This window comes from Neopsephotus bourkii, unplaced genomic scaffold (assembly GCF_033783945.1).
Source record: "Neopsephotus bourkii isolate Nb327-2 ecotype Australia unplaced genomic scaffold, CSIRO-AGI_Nbou_v1 NB_718, whole genome shotgun sequence".
Classification (NCBI taxonomy): Eukaryota; Metazoa; Chordata; class Aves; order Psittaciformes; family Psittacidae; genus Neopsephotus; species Neopsephotus bourkii.
The window spans coordinates 2,655,092-2,671,066 of NW_026901217.1; the positions used below are offsets into that span (position 1 = coordinate 2,655,092).

At 39.5% G+C, this 15,975-nt stretch overlaps 1 protein-coding gene and 1 long non-coding RNA gene across 4 annotated transcripts in view; both read left to right on the top strand.

Annotated features, from left to right (window-relative positions):
* The window catches only part of ARHGAP10 (Rho GTPase activating protein 10), a 166,589-nt gene that overhangs the window by 109,366 nt on the left and 41,248 nt on the right, over positions 1-15,975 (top strand). For all 3 annotated transcript variants that reach the window (XM_061354199.1, XM_061354200.1, XM_061354201.1), the window contains one exon: positions 15,090-15,240. In XM_061354199.1, coding sequence (XP_061210183.1) covers positions 15,090-15,240 — 151 coding nt within the window. The remainder of the gene's footprint in view (positions 1-15,089; positions 15,241-15,975) is intronic.
* Positions 8,649-9,052, top strand: LOC133212583 (uncharacterized). Its single transcript, XR_009725534.1, has 2 exons — positions 8,649-8,697; positions 8,793-9,052. It is a non-coding gene; the product is annotated as an uncharacterized LOC133212583 (long non-coding RNA).

The window sequence follows — 15,975 nt, forward strand, 5'->3', positions numbered from 1 at the left end:
TAGCCATCAATGTTTCTAGTTTAAATACAGTAACTAGCATTGCAGAATGGTAAAAACTTGTTACAAATCCTCAAATATTTTTAAACTGCATTGACATTTATTACGTATTGTGTGGATAGCATTACTGAAGGAGATCCACAATTCATTTTTAGGAGGAAATGTAATTAACTGGGTTACTAGCTTTGAAATCCTGGTGCAGTTAATTCCACTGTCACCATTCTGCTGAGTCCTAATTAGAGAATGTCTATGAAATATGTATGTGGAAACCTGGATATGGGAACTTGCCCTGAGATAAGAATATCATACTTAGTGCATAAGCTGTTTGTTTTGGGCTTTTATTTTTTAAGCTCTGTTGATACATACATTTACTTCCTGCTAGCTAGAAACCAGTCAGTACCACTTTCAACTTGTTCACAGGCTGTATACTTACTTCCAAAACATGAACCAAGCTGAGGAAGGCATGTTTTACAAAATGAGAGCAATGCTGAGACTTGAATGCTGGAACTAGACTGTGTAGCTTGATGTGTTGCTAAGAATCGCATTAGAATTGTGCAATGATTAAGACTAGACAGGGGATAGAAGAGCTTTAGGGAAATAATTGTTTAGCTTTTGGTTTTGTCAGTTACAGATAAGTTTCTTCCAGGCGGAGTATTTCTGTGTGCAGTAAGAAGATGAGCTATAGAAGCAGATCTCTACTTTGAAAGAGAAAACCAAAAACTAGGCCAAAGCTGAGACAGTATTTTACCGAGGACCCTCAGAAATACATGCTGTGGAAGGGAGGCCAGTCCAGAGGAAAATGAGACCTGTGAATTGTCTTGCTTGCTTCTGTCATATGGCTGTAGAGAAAGGCCAACCAAATATGCGGAGCAAAATAGGAGCATGTTGAGGTTTGATGTTAAATAGACTCTCTAGTTTTGCCTGGAATTGCCATGTTTTGTGCTGACTGGGCTGTGTGCACCAGCACTCTTGTTCCCCTTTGCTTTGCAGGTCTTTAAGGTCTTGGCTGTCATGTTCTCCCTTGTTATATCTCTCTTTTCTCCCTTGATTTTAGTGTCCTGTATTCTTCCCTAAAAAAGCATCAAGATATTCGTATCCATGTCTCCTCATTGTTTTAATTTTGCTTTGAAACTACATCTTTCTTTGGTGCTCCTTTCTTAGAGGCAACAAACTCAGAGGCTGACTACAGCTGTGCTTGTACAATGCCTGGAACAATATTTACTTGGCCATTAGGTAATCCTCTGATGAAAAGTGGTAGTCAACTTGCACCCAAAAAAAGAGAAAGTTTTGATTTCTCTTATCCTCCTCCCCCAAATTAGTGTCAAGGATATAAATGAATTTTTCATCCCAAGAGTTTCACAAACTGGGTATCTTGTGCATCTCATCTTTCCTGGTTTTTCTTTCTGGCTTGTGGTGTGGAAGAAGGGCAGTCCACTCCACAGCAGCATGAAAACCATTTACTTGTTCATCTCGCTATTTGTTATAACGTTTTGGCATCTCATTGGAACGAATGTCACTACTCAAAGGGCTTATTTATTTGCCATTTAGAGATGCCTCAGTGGTAATGTGAGCCATTTTGGTTTCTCAATTCCCTGAACATTATTTTAAGAGGGGAAAAAAAACCCCACCAGGATAAAAAAAGAAGTCTAAGAAATGAAAGAAGATGAGGGAGGAGTTTGGAATAAAAATCTCAGTGGGACTGGAATATTTAAACCAGCATATGGGGGAGGAAAGACTAGTGAGTACAAATAGCAAGATTGCAAAAACAGAAAGAGGATTAAAATTACAGTGAAAGAAAATTAGATGAAAAAAGAAGGGCTAGACATAAGTCCCTTATGGAGACGGGGAAGGCAGAGAGTCTGCTGAAAGGGGTAGGCAGGGTAAAAAAAACCCTTTCTAGAATTCAGACAACCTATGGGCAAGATTATCTCGAAGACATTCATTCTGAAAAACTCAGTAGTTCCTATATATGGCAGATACTGTTTTCATTTATTTTCAGTATTAACCTTTTTAAAAAGGGCAGCAATTTTGCATACTTTAGACAAAATATGTCCTTGTTTTAGGTTTGTTTTGTGCAAAACAGTTTTATGGAGGAAAGTTTGTTTTATGAAATCTGTTTTAATTTTCTTACTTTAGGTACTCATGATTTTTTTTTTATGTATCTAGAAGGAAGAGAAAAATTTAATGCTACTGAAGTCTTAGACCAACATCATGTAGTAATACATGAAAATCTTTATTCTTAAAAGGTATTGTACTGCATAGTACATGCAGTTTTTGTGAGACAGAAGAAATGGAATCAGGTGAAATCAGTTGTTTGTCAAAATAGGAAGTAGCATGACCAGGTGTCGTACATGTCTCCACTTAGAAATGACTGCATGTTTAAATCAGTTCTGTTGCAGGTAAATGCTTTAGGGTATAGTGGCACTGCCATCATCTATATTAAGTCTCTTTTTGATAACACAGCAGATGTACTGAAGTCTTGGTAAAGGGCCATATAAAAAATACTAAAGAGGGCTTGTTTCAGCTTTTGTGTTGCTTTGCCTTTGGCTGCAGCGGAGGACCAAGAAACAATGTATTGTAATCATGATGGTTTACTGTGGTGTAGCAATTTAAAACCTCTCCAAGCTGAATGTTTCTCAAGTTAACAAGTGTTTGACTTGGAGGGGGAAAAAACTTGCATTAAGGTATCTCCGTTAGGGCAGAGTTGGTTTGTGAAGAAACACATAGGCTTCAGTTCAGGAAGGTATTCAGCAGGTGCTTAACTTGAAGCACGTAACTAATTAATAGTGTCACTGAAACTATTCCTGATCTTAATTAAAATTACATGCCTTAATGACTGGCTGAGTCTTAACACAGAAAGGGCAGCAGGCACAACAAAGACATTCATTGTGGTTTTGGTAGAATTGATAGCAATTCTTGCATTTCACTGTGGTGTGTGCAAACTCTTTAAACCATTTCTCTGCCCTGTGGATAGCAGAAGGCCCATCCATGTGAGACGCACACACACAGTGCAGTAAATTGACTGTAAATATTTTGTTTGTTTGTTTGTTTAAAAGACTTCAGTTTTTGAAATCTTAATGTAGTTTGTGCATAGTAAGAAGCCTGTGTATCAAATCTCCACTCACGTTTGTGACTGCAGTTGATGGCATTAAAAGGAACTGTGTCTGGATCAATACCTGGATTGGTATGCTGTGAGACTGCTTCAAAAGAAACAAAATATGTACTGTGAGTAGCTATATTAGATTAAAAAAAGAAAATCAAAAGTCGTCGTTCTTGGGGATAAGAAACAGTCAACTGAGATGCTGTGATTACAATTACATGGCATGTATAAATAATATGAAACAGCCTTCTGCCTTCCTGACTTGCCTACATTACTTTCAGTTAATTTTGGATAACTTCCCACAACTTTGTATGAAATTTCTGAGTGATAGAGATCTCATCTTCCACTGGCTGTAGGCAGTGTTCCTAAGTAAGTAAACAGAAATGATCATAAGGGAGCGGAATTCACTTGACTAATATTTGCTTCAGTCTCGATGGTCAGGGTGCTGTGCTTTCCGGTTGTGGAGGAGGTGGCAAGGGAGAGGTGCTTATGGAGAGTGCTAAAATGGACATTCTTAAATAAAATTTTGTTAGTCAAAGAAAATAGTTTGAAATGCTGCAGAGGGCATGGAGAGGAGAAAGGTTGCTGCACCACTGAAGAGTTTAAAAAGTGAATTCTTATGCAGAAGCGATATGACATGACATAAGAATTATGTTTTATTGCAGCTTTCAATGGTAAGTGAAGTATTGAATTGACAAAGTTTTCTTTATATTGGCCAAACTGATGTGAACGACATCCTAACTGATCATTGCTAATGCATGATAGTGCAATATATGCTTCTGTTTTAGTCCATACTCTTCAGAATTCTCGTCAGCTTTGCCTCACCAGGAGGGTTCGTGTATTTAAAACCATTTAACAGATTTTTGAATAAACAAAATATTGTCAGTCAGCTGATAATACTTTATTTCCAAATTTTTTGTGTGCATGACATTTGCACTTCATTGCAGAGAGTGCCTCTAAAGACACTAAAGTCATAATGGAAGATAAAAAATGTATTTTAACAAAGAGCAAAAAATATTATGCAAAGCAATAATGATATAAATCCTTGTAATGGCAACAGGGAGATCTGTGGAGAAGAAAACACTGATGAAGCTTTGCGGATGTCTACAGTTGTAACAGTGCCATTTGGAAAGATCTTAACATTTCATTCTGATGCTCTGTACAATGACAGTGTGATAGGGGGTCAAATGTAGGGGTATATTATCAATAGAATCATAGAATCGTATAATATTTAGGGTTGGCAAGGACCTCAAGATCATTTAGTTGCAACACCACTGACATGGGCAGGGACACTTCACATTAAACCATATCACCTAAGGCTTTGTCCAACCTGGCCTTGAACACCACCAGGGATGGAGCATTCACAAACCTCCCTGGGCAACCCATTCTAGTGCCTAACCACCTTTACAGTAAAGAATTTCCTCCTTATATCCAGTCTAAACTTCCCCTGTTTAAGTTTAACCCATTACCCCTTGTCCTATCACTATAGTCCCTAATGAAGAGTCCCTCCCCAGCATCCTTATAACTCCCCTTCCGATATTGGAAGGCTGCTATGAGATCTTCATGCCACCTCTTCTCCAGGCTGAACAGTCCCAACTTTCTCAGCCTGCCTTCATACGGGAGGTGCTTCAGTCCCCTGATCATCCTCATGTCCCTTCTCTGGACTTGTTCCAACAGCTCCATGTCCTTTTTGTGTGCAGTTCTGGTGTCCTCAACATAATACTCCAAGTGAGGTCTCACAAGAGCAGAGGAGAGGGGCAGGATCACCTCCTTTGACCTGCTGGTCACGCTCCTTTTAATGCAGCCCAGGATATGGTTGGCTTTCTGGGCTGTGAGTGCACACTGAAGCCGGCTCATGTTCATTTTCTCACTGACCAGCAGCCCCAAGTCCTTCTCCGCAGGGCTGCTCTGAATTTCTTCTCTGCTCAACCTGTAGCTGTGCCTGGGATTGCTCCGACCCAGGTGTAGGACCTTGCACTTGGCATGGTTAAACTTCATGAGGTTGGCATCAGCCCACCTCACAAGCATGTCAGGGTCCCTCTGGATGGCATTCCTTCCCTCCAGTGTATCAACCGAACCACACAGCTTGGTGTCATCGGCAAACTTGCTGATGGTGCACTCAATCCCACTGTCCATGTCAGCGACAAAGATGTTGAACAAGACCGGTCGCAACACTGATCCCTGAGGGACACCACTCGTTACTGGTTTCCAGCTGGACATTGAGCCATTGACAACAACTCTTTGCGTGCAGCTATCCAGCCAGTTTTTTATCCACCAAGTGGTCCATCCATCAAATTGATGTCCCTCCAATTTAGAGACAAGGATGTCCTGTGGGACAGTGTCGAACGCTTTGCGCAAGTCCAGGTAAATGACATCAGCTGCTCTACCCCTGTCCATCAGTTCTGTAGCCCCATCATAGAAGGCCACCAAATTGGTCAGACAGGATTTCCCCTTAGTGAAGCCATGCTGGCTGTCACCAAGCACCTTGTTGTTTTTCATGTGCCTTAGCATGCCTTCCAGGAGAACCTGCTCCAAGGTTTTGCCAGGCACAGAGGTGAGACTGACTGGTCTGTAGTTCCCTGGGTCATCCATTTTCCCCTTCTTGAAAATGGGGGTTATATTTCCCTTTTTCCAGTCGTCGGGATCTTCACCTGACTGCCATGATTTTTCAAGTATGATGGCCAGCGACTTAGCAACTTCATTCGCCAGCTCCTTCAGGACCCATGGATGGATTTCATCAGGTCCCCAAAGAAGTATCACCACATCTAGGCGGGATTGGAGGCATTCAGTCATAAACTCGCAGATGGTAGCCTTGTTCCAGTGGCTCCTCAGCCAAGTGCACGCACCAGGGGTCTGTACCTGCAGTTCCTCTCATACTGAGCAGGATTACTACTGCAACAACACATCAGTAGGGTGAAACTAACCTGTCTCATGACAGTCTAATACATAACTGTATTTCTGTTAATAGTTTTTGTAGAAAACTGGGTGTAATATATATATTTATTTGTATTTGTGTGTGTATAAATGTTTATATATATATCTATTTATTGAAAATGAAAGGTAGATCATGCTTACTTGTAGTGTGTTTGGCCATGGTTCTTGCTTTTGCTGGCTCCTGACTTAAGTTTGTAAGTGCCACCTTTTATCTTCTCAGGACTTCTCATGCTCTTTTCAAGAAAAAAGTACATGCAAACATTCTCCTTCTGCATTATTTTACATTTAATAACTAGGAGTATGTCATGTTTTAGACAGCTAGGTAATTAGATATCTTAATTTGAAGGCTTGTTTATTCATTTATTTATTTATTTTAAGCATTTCCAGTAACTGAACAAGATACACAAAGCTACTATATGTAGCTGTAACAGGGAAGGACAACCTTTGTAAAATACTGTCCTTAGTGTGAATCATAGTAGGTGAGCACAGATGAGAAGGTGAATCTGGTGTTTCTGCTGGTGCAGTGGACAAATGTGTAGGTATTGCAAGCCTGGTATATGGTTAACTCTCTCGTTTCCTTCAATGAATAGAATGGATTCATTGATAGCAGTGAATGGGCCGCTATCAGGAGCGTTCTTCTCATGAATTGTTAAAAGGTGGAGCGATATGTGATCCAGTAGAAGCTGCAGTCTTTGTATCAGGAGTGCTACTTTTAGAAAGGCTGAGTCAACAAACTCATAATTCACAAGCAATCAAAAGGCACATGGTTTTGACCTTGGTATGATTTCGTTTCTTTCATCCTTTCACAGCTGTCCTCCAGACTGTAGTGTCATGTTTTACAGACTATGTTTAGTTTCTTCATTAAAGCTCAAACATGAACTACATGGTTTGAGGTAGTGAGGACGAGTGGCTTTTAGGGTCTACAGATACATCAGGTTTGTCTGAAAAATCCTTTTGTTCTTTTTGTCACTTTTAGCAACTTGCAGTTTGTCCAGAGCTCTAGTTCCTTTTGTATTAAGAAGAGCAAGTAGCAGATATTCCAGTTTAAGCATGAGGTTGAGATCCACAGTATCGACAAATCCCTGAGAGCAGTGTTTCATTTGGCTATGGGTAGTCAGGCTGCTAGGCAGATGGTCTCAGCAAATGGTATCTTTGCAATGAAAAAAAGGCTGCCTTGGATGGATGGATTGCTTTACTTATTTATTTTTTTGTTTATTTATAGAGCTTTGTGGTTTGGCTCACAGCCAAGGATGTTTCCTGTTTCTGGTTTTGATTTACACCCGTTTACTTTTCAGGCTGCATCCTCTGTTGCATTCTAACTAAATAGTGTGTGCCCGGCACCATCAAGAGCATTATTGATGCTATCTGGTTGGTGGCCCTCTAGAGACTTAGCTTCAGGTGTCTTTCAACTCTTGATCTGATCCCCTCTACCACCAGTATGATGACTGGGAATACTGTAGAAAGGTGTTTTGTGGTTTGTAGTGTAATTCAAGCCTCAAAATCCAAAGCCTCAGAAAATCTGCATCCTGTGCAATCTCATGGAAGCCAGTGCACGGCAAATCAGATTTTACAGTGTATAGATGCTGAAGTGCAAAAGTCAAGATAACTACGTGGAGGCAAGCACACCTGTATTGGAGTGGACACAGTGGTAATCTTGGGGAGGTAAGTTGCTCAAGGGTTCTAATTAACTTGTTAATTACCAAAATCTTCAATAATTTTTATTGAAGATTTTGTAAACCTTTTTCAAAAATATCTAATGTAATATTTAGATGTAATGAGCTTTATCACATTTTGGTAACTGAATGCAGATTCTGTTTAGATGTCAAGAATTTCTAGTGTATATTAAAAAGTAAAAAAAAAAGAGAGAAAATTCTTCCCTGTGAATGTGGCGAGACACTGGCACAGGTTGCCCAGAGAAACTGTGGCTGCCCCATCCCTGGCAGTGTTCAAGGTCAGGTAGGATGGGGCTTGCAGCAACCTGGTCTAGTAGAAGGTGTCCCTGCCATGCTTTAAGGTCCTATCCATCCCCAAACCATTCTGTGATTCTACATGTTTTGTGTTTATTGACTCGTGTTTGAGAAACAGAAGAAGAAATCATGTTGACTAAAACCAGAAATAAACCAGGTTTATGTAACTTTTTCCGTAGTAAATTAAAATGCAAAAAAGTAAGAAACTACAGTAACATAGGATCATTTCCCAAAGATTTCAGTACACTAGAAATCTCCTAAAAAATTGTTAAAATTGGTGCAGAAATCAGTTTTGAACTGAATCTTCTGTCCTAGCTCCCCAGAAGTTGATCTTTTGTAATTTCTATTATGATTAAGCTTTTAATAGCTTCAGTTAGCTTCTGCAATCCCTTCAAAAGGGAAAAAAAAAGTAATCTAGAACTCTTCATCTTACTGAGTGTGGATTTTACTGTTAAAAAATGAATTGCAGTTAGTGTACAATTAGTGGCTAGTGGTTACAAGTAGTGGCTGAGCTACCACAATGTGTTTCAAGATGTTTATTTTCACCTTGCATTTCCTGAAATGCTTATATCTAGAGTAAAATTATAACTTGACATGAAAGACATCGTTGCTTTATGTTTGCAGGAGATGGCAAAAAGAATGGCACATTCAATGCCTTCATTATCCTAAGAGGAAAACCAGCTTAGAATGCCTATCAAGGTAAGAGCACACTGTGGACAGCTAACACAGTTGGCCTCTTTTGTTTTGAGCATTTTTGTCTCTAATGGAAATACATGTTCTTCTGTTTTGTACAGGTTGCTGGATCTAACCTGAACTGGGTTTGCATTACACTGAAAGGAAACTAAGTCATGGAAAGACCATGGTGATGATAAGTTTCTCATGCGCTATCCCATTAGCTGCTAATTTATAAAATATTCTTTGGTCAGCATGTTATAGCCAATTGTCATGGAAATGCAAGGAGTACCATAGCCATAAAATATATAAGGATAGAGCAGTATATGTGGCCTGTGGGGATAAAGTTTCATACTGTTCAATAAACATCAGTTGAAGTGACTGCGTGTGTTTATTTTATTTACCAACTGCAAATTATGTATGTATTGAAGGGAAATTACTCAAATAAAAACTTGTACCGATATTCTTGTCTGGAGATATACTATCCTCTTAAAAAAATATTGCAGTAGTGGAGGCTATAACACTACCTGAGTTTCAAGGAATTTGGAATGACCTTGCATGATCTAGCCTCCTTTGCATTAGACACCTACTTCTGGTACTCTGATTCTTGCTCATGTACTCAAAAGAAGTAGATGCATGTTCTGTGTGGTAGGTGTTATGAGAGTGAATGGAGGTTTTCTCTTGCAACAAAATCATGGCACAGCTTTAAGCTGTTAATGACTTTTTATAAGTTTATCCTAATTAGCTCTATTACTAAGCCTTTTTTTTTTCTTCTTCTTCTCTTTTTCATCCCACCCTGTCCTTGCTGTTTGTCTCCCACTGATTTTTAGTGGAAATTTTAATTACCCTGCTGATACAAAGCAGACAGAGATGACCTGATGTCTGGGTCTTTTCCTAAAGTGATTCCTGGCAAACATACTGAAATTCATTAATTAGTTCGGCTTGAGACCAGAAAGAACAGATCAGTATTCTCTTGTAGCAGCACAATCTAATCTACATTTCCATGTATAACTATACATCTAGTCATAAACTTGTGGAATAAGCCAAGTTAAATCCTCCCAGCCATGGGTTTTTTTGAATTTCTAAAATCAGCTCTAGTAAGAGCTCAGGATCTAGAGTCCAACACTGTTGTTGCAGATTAAGGGGAATCTGGCAAAATTCCTTGGGCTGCTGCCATGTGGATCTGCTGGTAGAATACAGTATGATAAGATGTTGAATTTGGCTCATTACTCTTGCAAAATGCTTCCCTAGACTTCGTGGGACACAGGTTTAGGAACTGGAATGGTTTTATGGAGGGATGGTGCTCACTGCTCTAGACAGAGCTGTTATTAGCGGTGTACATCCAAGATGGTTTGTGGCTTGTTTAACCTTGTAAGGAATCTATTTTGTGCTGTTGCATAGAGAGAAATAGGTCAAACGTAACAGGCTTTTAAATGGCTTGTGACAAGAGTCTCATCTTTTCTGTTGTAACTTTTACAGTGCAGGTTTGAAGACTGATCCACCTCTTAAGTCAGTGAGCAGTTTTAAATTTGGCTTTCATGGAACATCAGACCTAAACAATCGTTTAAAATACAGAACTAACTTGAATGGGACTGAGTAACGGTTGGATTTGGTGCTTGATAAAATGGAGTGCTGTATAGAATCATAGACTAGTTAGGGTTGGAAAGGACCTTAAGATCATCAAGTTCCAACCCCCCTGACATGGGCAGGGACACCTTGCTCTAAACCATATCACCCAAGGCCTCGTCCAGCCTGGCCTTGAACACTGCCAGGGATGGAGCATTCACAACTTCCCTGGTCAACCCATTCCAGTGCCTCACCACCCTAACAGGAAAGAATTTCCTCCTTATATCCAATCTAAACTTCCCCTGTTCAAGTTTTAACCCATTACCCCTTGTCCTATCACTATAGTCCCTAATGAAGAGTCCATCCCCAGCATCCCTATAGGCCCCCTTCAGATACTGGAAGGCTGCTATGAGGTCTCCACTCAGCCTTCTCCAGACTGAACAGCCCCAACTTTCTCAGCCTGTCTTCATATGGGAGGTGCTACAGTCCTCTGATCATCCTTGTGGCCCTTCTCTGGACATGTTCCAACAGTTCCATGTCTTTTTTATATTGAAGACACTAGACCTGCGCGTAATATGTCTAAATAGTTTCACTTAGATTCTGAATGTGCACCCCCATAGGTTAATAGCATGATGCCAGTGCTTTTGAGAACTATCTTGTAGAGAACTGGTATTTTATAATCTAACGCAGTTTAGCTGCAGTCTCAAAAACTGTGTAGCAGTGGATGTGACTGTGAAGTTGATTTTTCAGGTTGGTTTAGTACATTTTTATTGCTTCTTGAATGAGATAATTCAGTGACCAAACTTCATTCTCATCTTTATATTGGCATTAGTCTAAGCTGTGGTAACTTCTGCAATCCAGATGTGTGCTGGTGGTAGATCTGACTTCTACTTGAAGGGAGGCTTTTTTTTGGAGTAGCAAAGAGATCTTCTGTTAAATAGCATGTTCCACTCCTCCTCTTCCATGGGAGGATTTCCATCTAATTGCGTATGTGTGGTTGCTTAGCCATGCATCTGATAGCAACAGCTTGCAGTGCAAGAAGATACTCTGCAACTTCGTCAGGTGTGGTCCCATTCTGTTGTGCAGGTCAGTCAAAACACGTTAGTACCATTTCAGGTGCTCGCATTGTGTGTGTTATGATTTTGAATTCTGTCTTCTGTGCATTCACAGTGTGCTTCTTGCAGCAGCATCTTTTATTAGCTGTGAAACATTTCTACTTGAATGGCATTTAAATAATAAGGCTAGAAGCAAATTTGAATGAAACCAAACCCAAAACGTTTTTCTCCCCACAACTGAAATAAAGCATGCCTCCATCCCCCTGTTCTAAGACAAATGTTACAGTGCTTCTGTCAGTGCAGCAGACAAATATCCATTAAGGCATCATGAAAAGTACTTTTCTATTTAAGTGAAAGTAAAGCAGAAAAGAGAAGCTGAATGCTGGATGTGCACTTCTTAGGGCAGAGGTTGACCTTCCGCTTGCTTTTCAGATGCTCGCCTTTGCAAAACTGTGGTGTGAGCTGTAGCTTTGGTTTGCACCAGAAAGAAAACTGAAATCGGGTCCAGTTATTGATGGGCTCTACTGGCTTTCATTTTCCTACTGAAAACACAGAAATACCCAAGTAGGGATGAACATAAATATGAACTGCTTGAAAGAGCAGAAATTACTCCAAATATACTTTTTTATGCAACACATGAGGGCAGGATGTCTCCTGTTTCTTATGTAAAAAAAAGTAAACCCTAATGATCATTCTGGTGGTTGCGTGTATGTTTTTTTGGGGGATTCTGATTTCTCTTTCTTTGTTTTTGTGTGTCTCAGAATCCTGCAGGGCAACCTGTAATACTTGGTGATTTGATTGCTGAGTGTGACAATTAGTCTCAATGTGCTCTGCATGGGTAAATTTGCTCTGCAGATAGTCAAGAGGTGATGTCCTCTAGTACATATCTGAATGTTGCCTTTCAGGAATCCTTTTATTCTCAGTGGAGACAGATATTGAATGTGAGCACAAGGAAATAAGTCCTGCAGCTTGTAGCATTGCATTGTAGGAGTGAGAAGGTGGAGCTTGTGTGGACCCTTGCTTTGGTCCCAGTGGAGAGAACACATGGCCTTTTGCTACTCTGGAGTTCTTAGGATGTGATCCGTGCTTCCTAGAAAGCAATATACTGCTTACTGTCCTTATCCCAGAAAGGAAACTTCTCTACCGATCTGTTATAACAAGAAGTCAAGAGCTGAGTCAGGTAAAATAGGGGATGGACCTGGCAGGAGAGACCTATTTGGGCAGCTCATGACTGCCTGCCACTGGTACCAATATGAAGTTAGCTAGCATGTGCAGGACTGCCACTGTTTGAAGTGTGACTCCACTTTTGCTTGTTATTTCTCCTGTTTATTGTATAAGGCCCCCCCCCCCCCCATAAACCAGAACAAACCATTAATCATCTTTTTTTTCATCATAGATACTTGCAGATAGAAATCAGCTTGGATTCATACCTGTCTCTAAGTCATTATTCTGTTGCCTGTGTGGCACTGGGTATCATTGAGTAAGGAGTGCCTTTGTGGTTTTCTCGATTGTGTTTTCCTTTTGTGGCTCTTTTATATTGAAATACTAGTAAGAAAAAAAAAAACAACACTTAAGAGCTTTACTGCAACCTGTGCAAGCCACCTGAATGCATGCAAGAAAGCTCATGGCTTATGAAGTTCTCCTGGGAATACTTGTTCTTCTCACCATCATTAATTTCAGTAAAGATGCGTGGATAAGGCTGTACAAATAAACACAGCTGCGGAATGTGACATAGTAAACAACATGCTGAAACCTCTTGGCAGAGAGTTATTTACCAGGGAGCCCAAATACAACACTTAGTCCATGGAAAATATGGCATTTAAAGTTTTGGTACTTTTGAATTTTTCAGAAGCAAATATTTATCCCTAGAACTGCTCAATCTAGCCTTGTATTTACACATAAGGGGGCAGTGTGGTACTGCTAGCCAAGTGCCATGGAGGTGCACATTAGATTTCACTATTGTATATTGCATCATGTTTTAAGAGATGGCTTTAGCACTCTAAGCACAATTAGAGCTTTGTCATTGTCTGAGAGTGCTGCTCTGTCTATACTGGGGAGAACCAGGTTGGACTCTTTCCTTTCTTCTTTATAAATATTTTGTTCTTAGAGAGTTTTTTTGTACTATTTTGGTTCTCTCATAATCCTTCATAGGTATGTGAAGGAGTGGGAGCCAGTTTTCTCAACACTGGTATGGGGAAGTTCAAATGACATCATTCAACCTCCCCCACAGCAACATTCACTTATTGGGAAGGAAGATAATATTTCCACTGGAACTTTCCTTTGCACACCATATATCTGCCCAGTTTTGGGAAGTATGAACATTCTTCCACAGTTTTCATGGAAAATGGTGTTTCTGATCATTTTGTAACAGCACAGTCTTGTACCTGCCAATACAAGAACTGTGATTAAGCAGCTATAAAACAATGTATGCATGGGTTCTTGGGTCATCTTATTTCTACATGTGTTAATATTCAGGGTTTACAGGCCAGAATGTGATGGCATGCGGCATTTCATATGCTTCTAACATGATGTCTTGAGTGCCTTACTACAGGATGCTTATAGAGTTTTTCTCACCTATTAGAGTAGCCTGACTGGCTTGCAGTTTCATGCTACACCTGATGTGTGCTGTAGTAATCCAGAAATGTGTTATCTGTGTCATTTCTTCATACTTTCTGCGTGAAATTCTACTTCATAAAAAGTTTTCAAGATTCATTATGAGTCTCCTTTTTATATTTCCTATACAGAGACGTGGCAATGTGACATTGCAGAGCACAAGAATACCTTACACTGTTTCATTATATCTTGTTATATTTCTGTGTTGAGTTGCTGTAAGGTGTTGTACAGACACAGGACTTTTCTTGTTCAGCTGCTGTTTGTATTTATCTGTTGGTTTGTCTTTGTTGAAGTATGTACTAAGCTAATTTGTTCATGTGAATCTGCCATGATCATTTGGAAAAGGCTTGTGTTAAATTCTATGTTAGCATACTGACAATTTTCTAGAAGTAAATCAGTGTTGTTAGACTGTAACCTGTATATGACACTCAAAGTAGAAATGCTATCAGGTTGAGCAAATCTGCTTTGCTGGTTAATCCAGAGAGCAATGACTTATTTTGTGTGAAGTGGTGGTATGCTAATGGTCATGACTCAAAAGATAAAATGGTGACAAGAAATGTGATCCTTTTTATATGTATCTTTGTGGATATCACTTAATATAAATGTGACTTAATATATAATAGTTAACTGAAAAGGTTCTCACATGGTATGTTACCATGGTATTTCTCCCTAAAAACCCCTCCCCTCAAAATATTCTTCCTGCTGTCTTCAAGAGTATGGTTTTGTTTTGTTGTAAATTAAGATGGCTAATATTATAATGATATCAAAAGATTTGAAAATTAAAATGGGTATTCTGGCAAAATGATAGGTCCTAGCTAAAGCTATAAATCTATTCAGTTACTGGTTTATAAAGTTAGTATTCCCCTTTTTCCGCTTCCCCTCCATCCTAGCTGGCAAGTGTGGCTGCAAATATTTTGTCTTTGGATTAACTGATTTTCAGCTTGGTTAATGTGTAGACAGTGCTTTTGCTTATTTTCATATTTTATTCATTCATTTATTTATTTATTTTAAAAGCACTCATTAAAAAACCACGGCATACTCCCAAACTTGAAGGAATGGATTTTTGGCTCCTGCCTGCTTTGAATGAAATCCAAAACAAATGTTGTTTGATAATGGTTTACAGTTGCATTACGCAGGTTGCTCTTCACGATAAATAATTAACACCCTTTGTGTTCTTGATTGCAGATTTTCAAAACCCTGCCTGATGCCACTTTTCCTGAGCCAATCTCTGTGTCAGTATCTCCTCCAAATGCCCCACCAAGGCAATCAAGAAGACAAGGACAACGTATTAAGAGGCCTCTGGCTGTTTACAATCTGTGTCTTGAGCTGGATGATGGTAAGATGTTACTAATAATTTGCATTAGATGGGCTGTGTATCCTGTCTTCTACAGGTGTTTTCATTTCATGTTTCATTTGTGTACATGTGTGCCTGCACATGCATGCTTGTTTAATTGCTCCAGAACATGAAGGAAGGAGAGCAACAGAGTAAGGAAAGCATAAAGAGAACTATCCTGTGACTTATGTTTAAAGTAGGACAAACTGTCTTAAATATGCTTTTCCCCTCTGAAAAAGAAGCAGCTCCTGTTTCTTTGGGGAAATCTCTTTGACCTCTGCTGAAGATCACACAGCCATAAGATAAATGGAGAGAGAGCTAAAATTAAAGCAGATCTTTTATGAGAAGAGCTAATGCACTCTACAGTCAAATTCATCTGGATTAAAAGCTCAGGTCACCACTGCACTAGGGAATACTACTACTCCACTTGAATCTTTAATACCTTGATGTAACTAGCAGTAAATACTTGTAAACTTGCCTTACTGTTGAGAAGCAAGAAAAAAAATCTTGCTTTTGCATGCAGTAGCAACATACAGTGAAGCAAAGGGTGTATAACATCTTATATATTTTGACTGTTGGCCAGAAACATAATTGTTTTCCTGAAATTTCACTGCTCGGGGGTGTACTGAGAAGGCAAGTCAGGGCTCATTTTGTGTTTCAGATTTTCTCCACCCTATTCCTTTTCCTCCCTTATAATGTTGTTAGTCAATTGCCTTTCACATGAAGAAATACTGGATC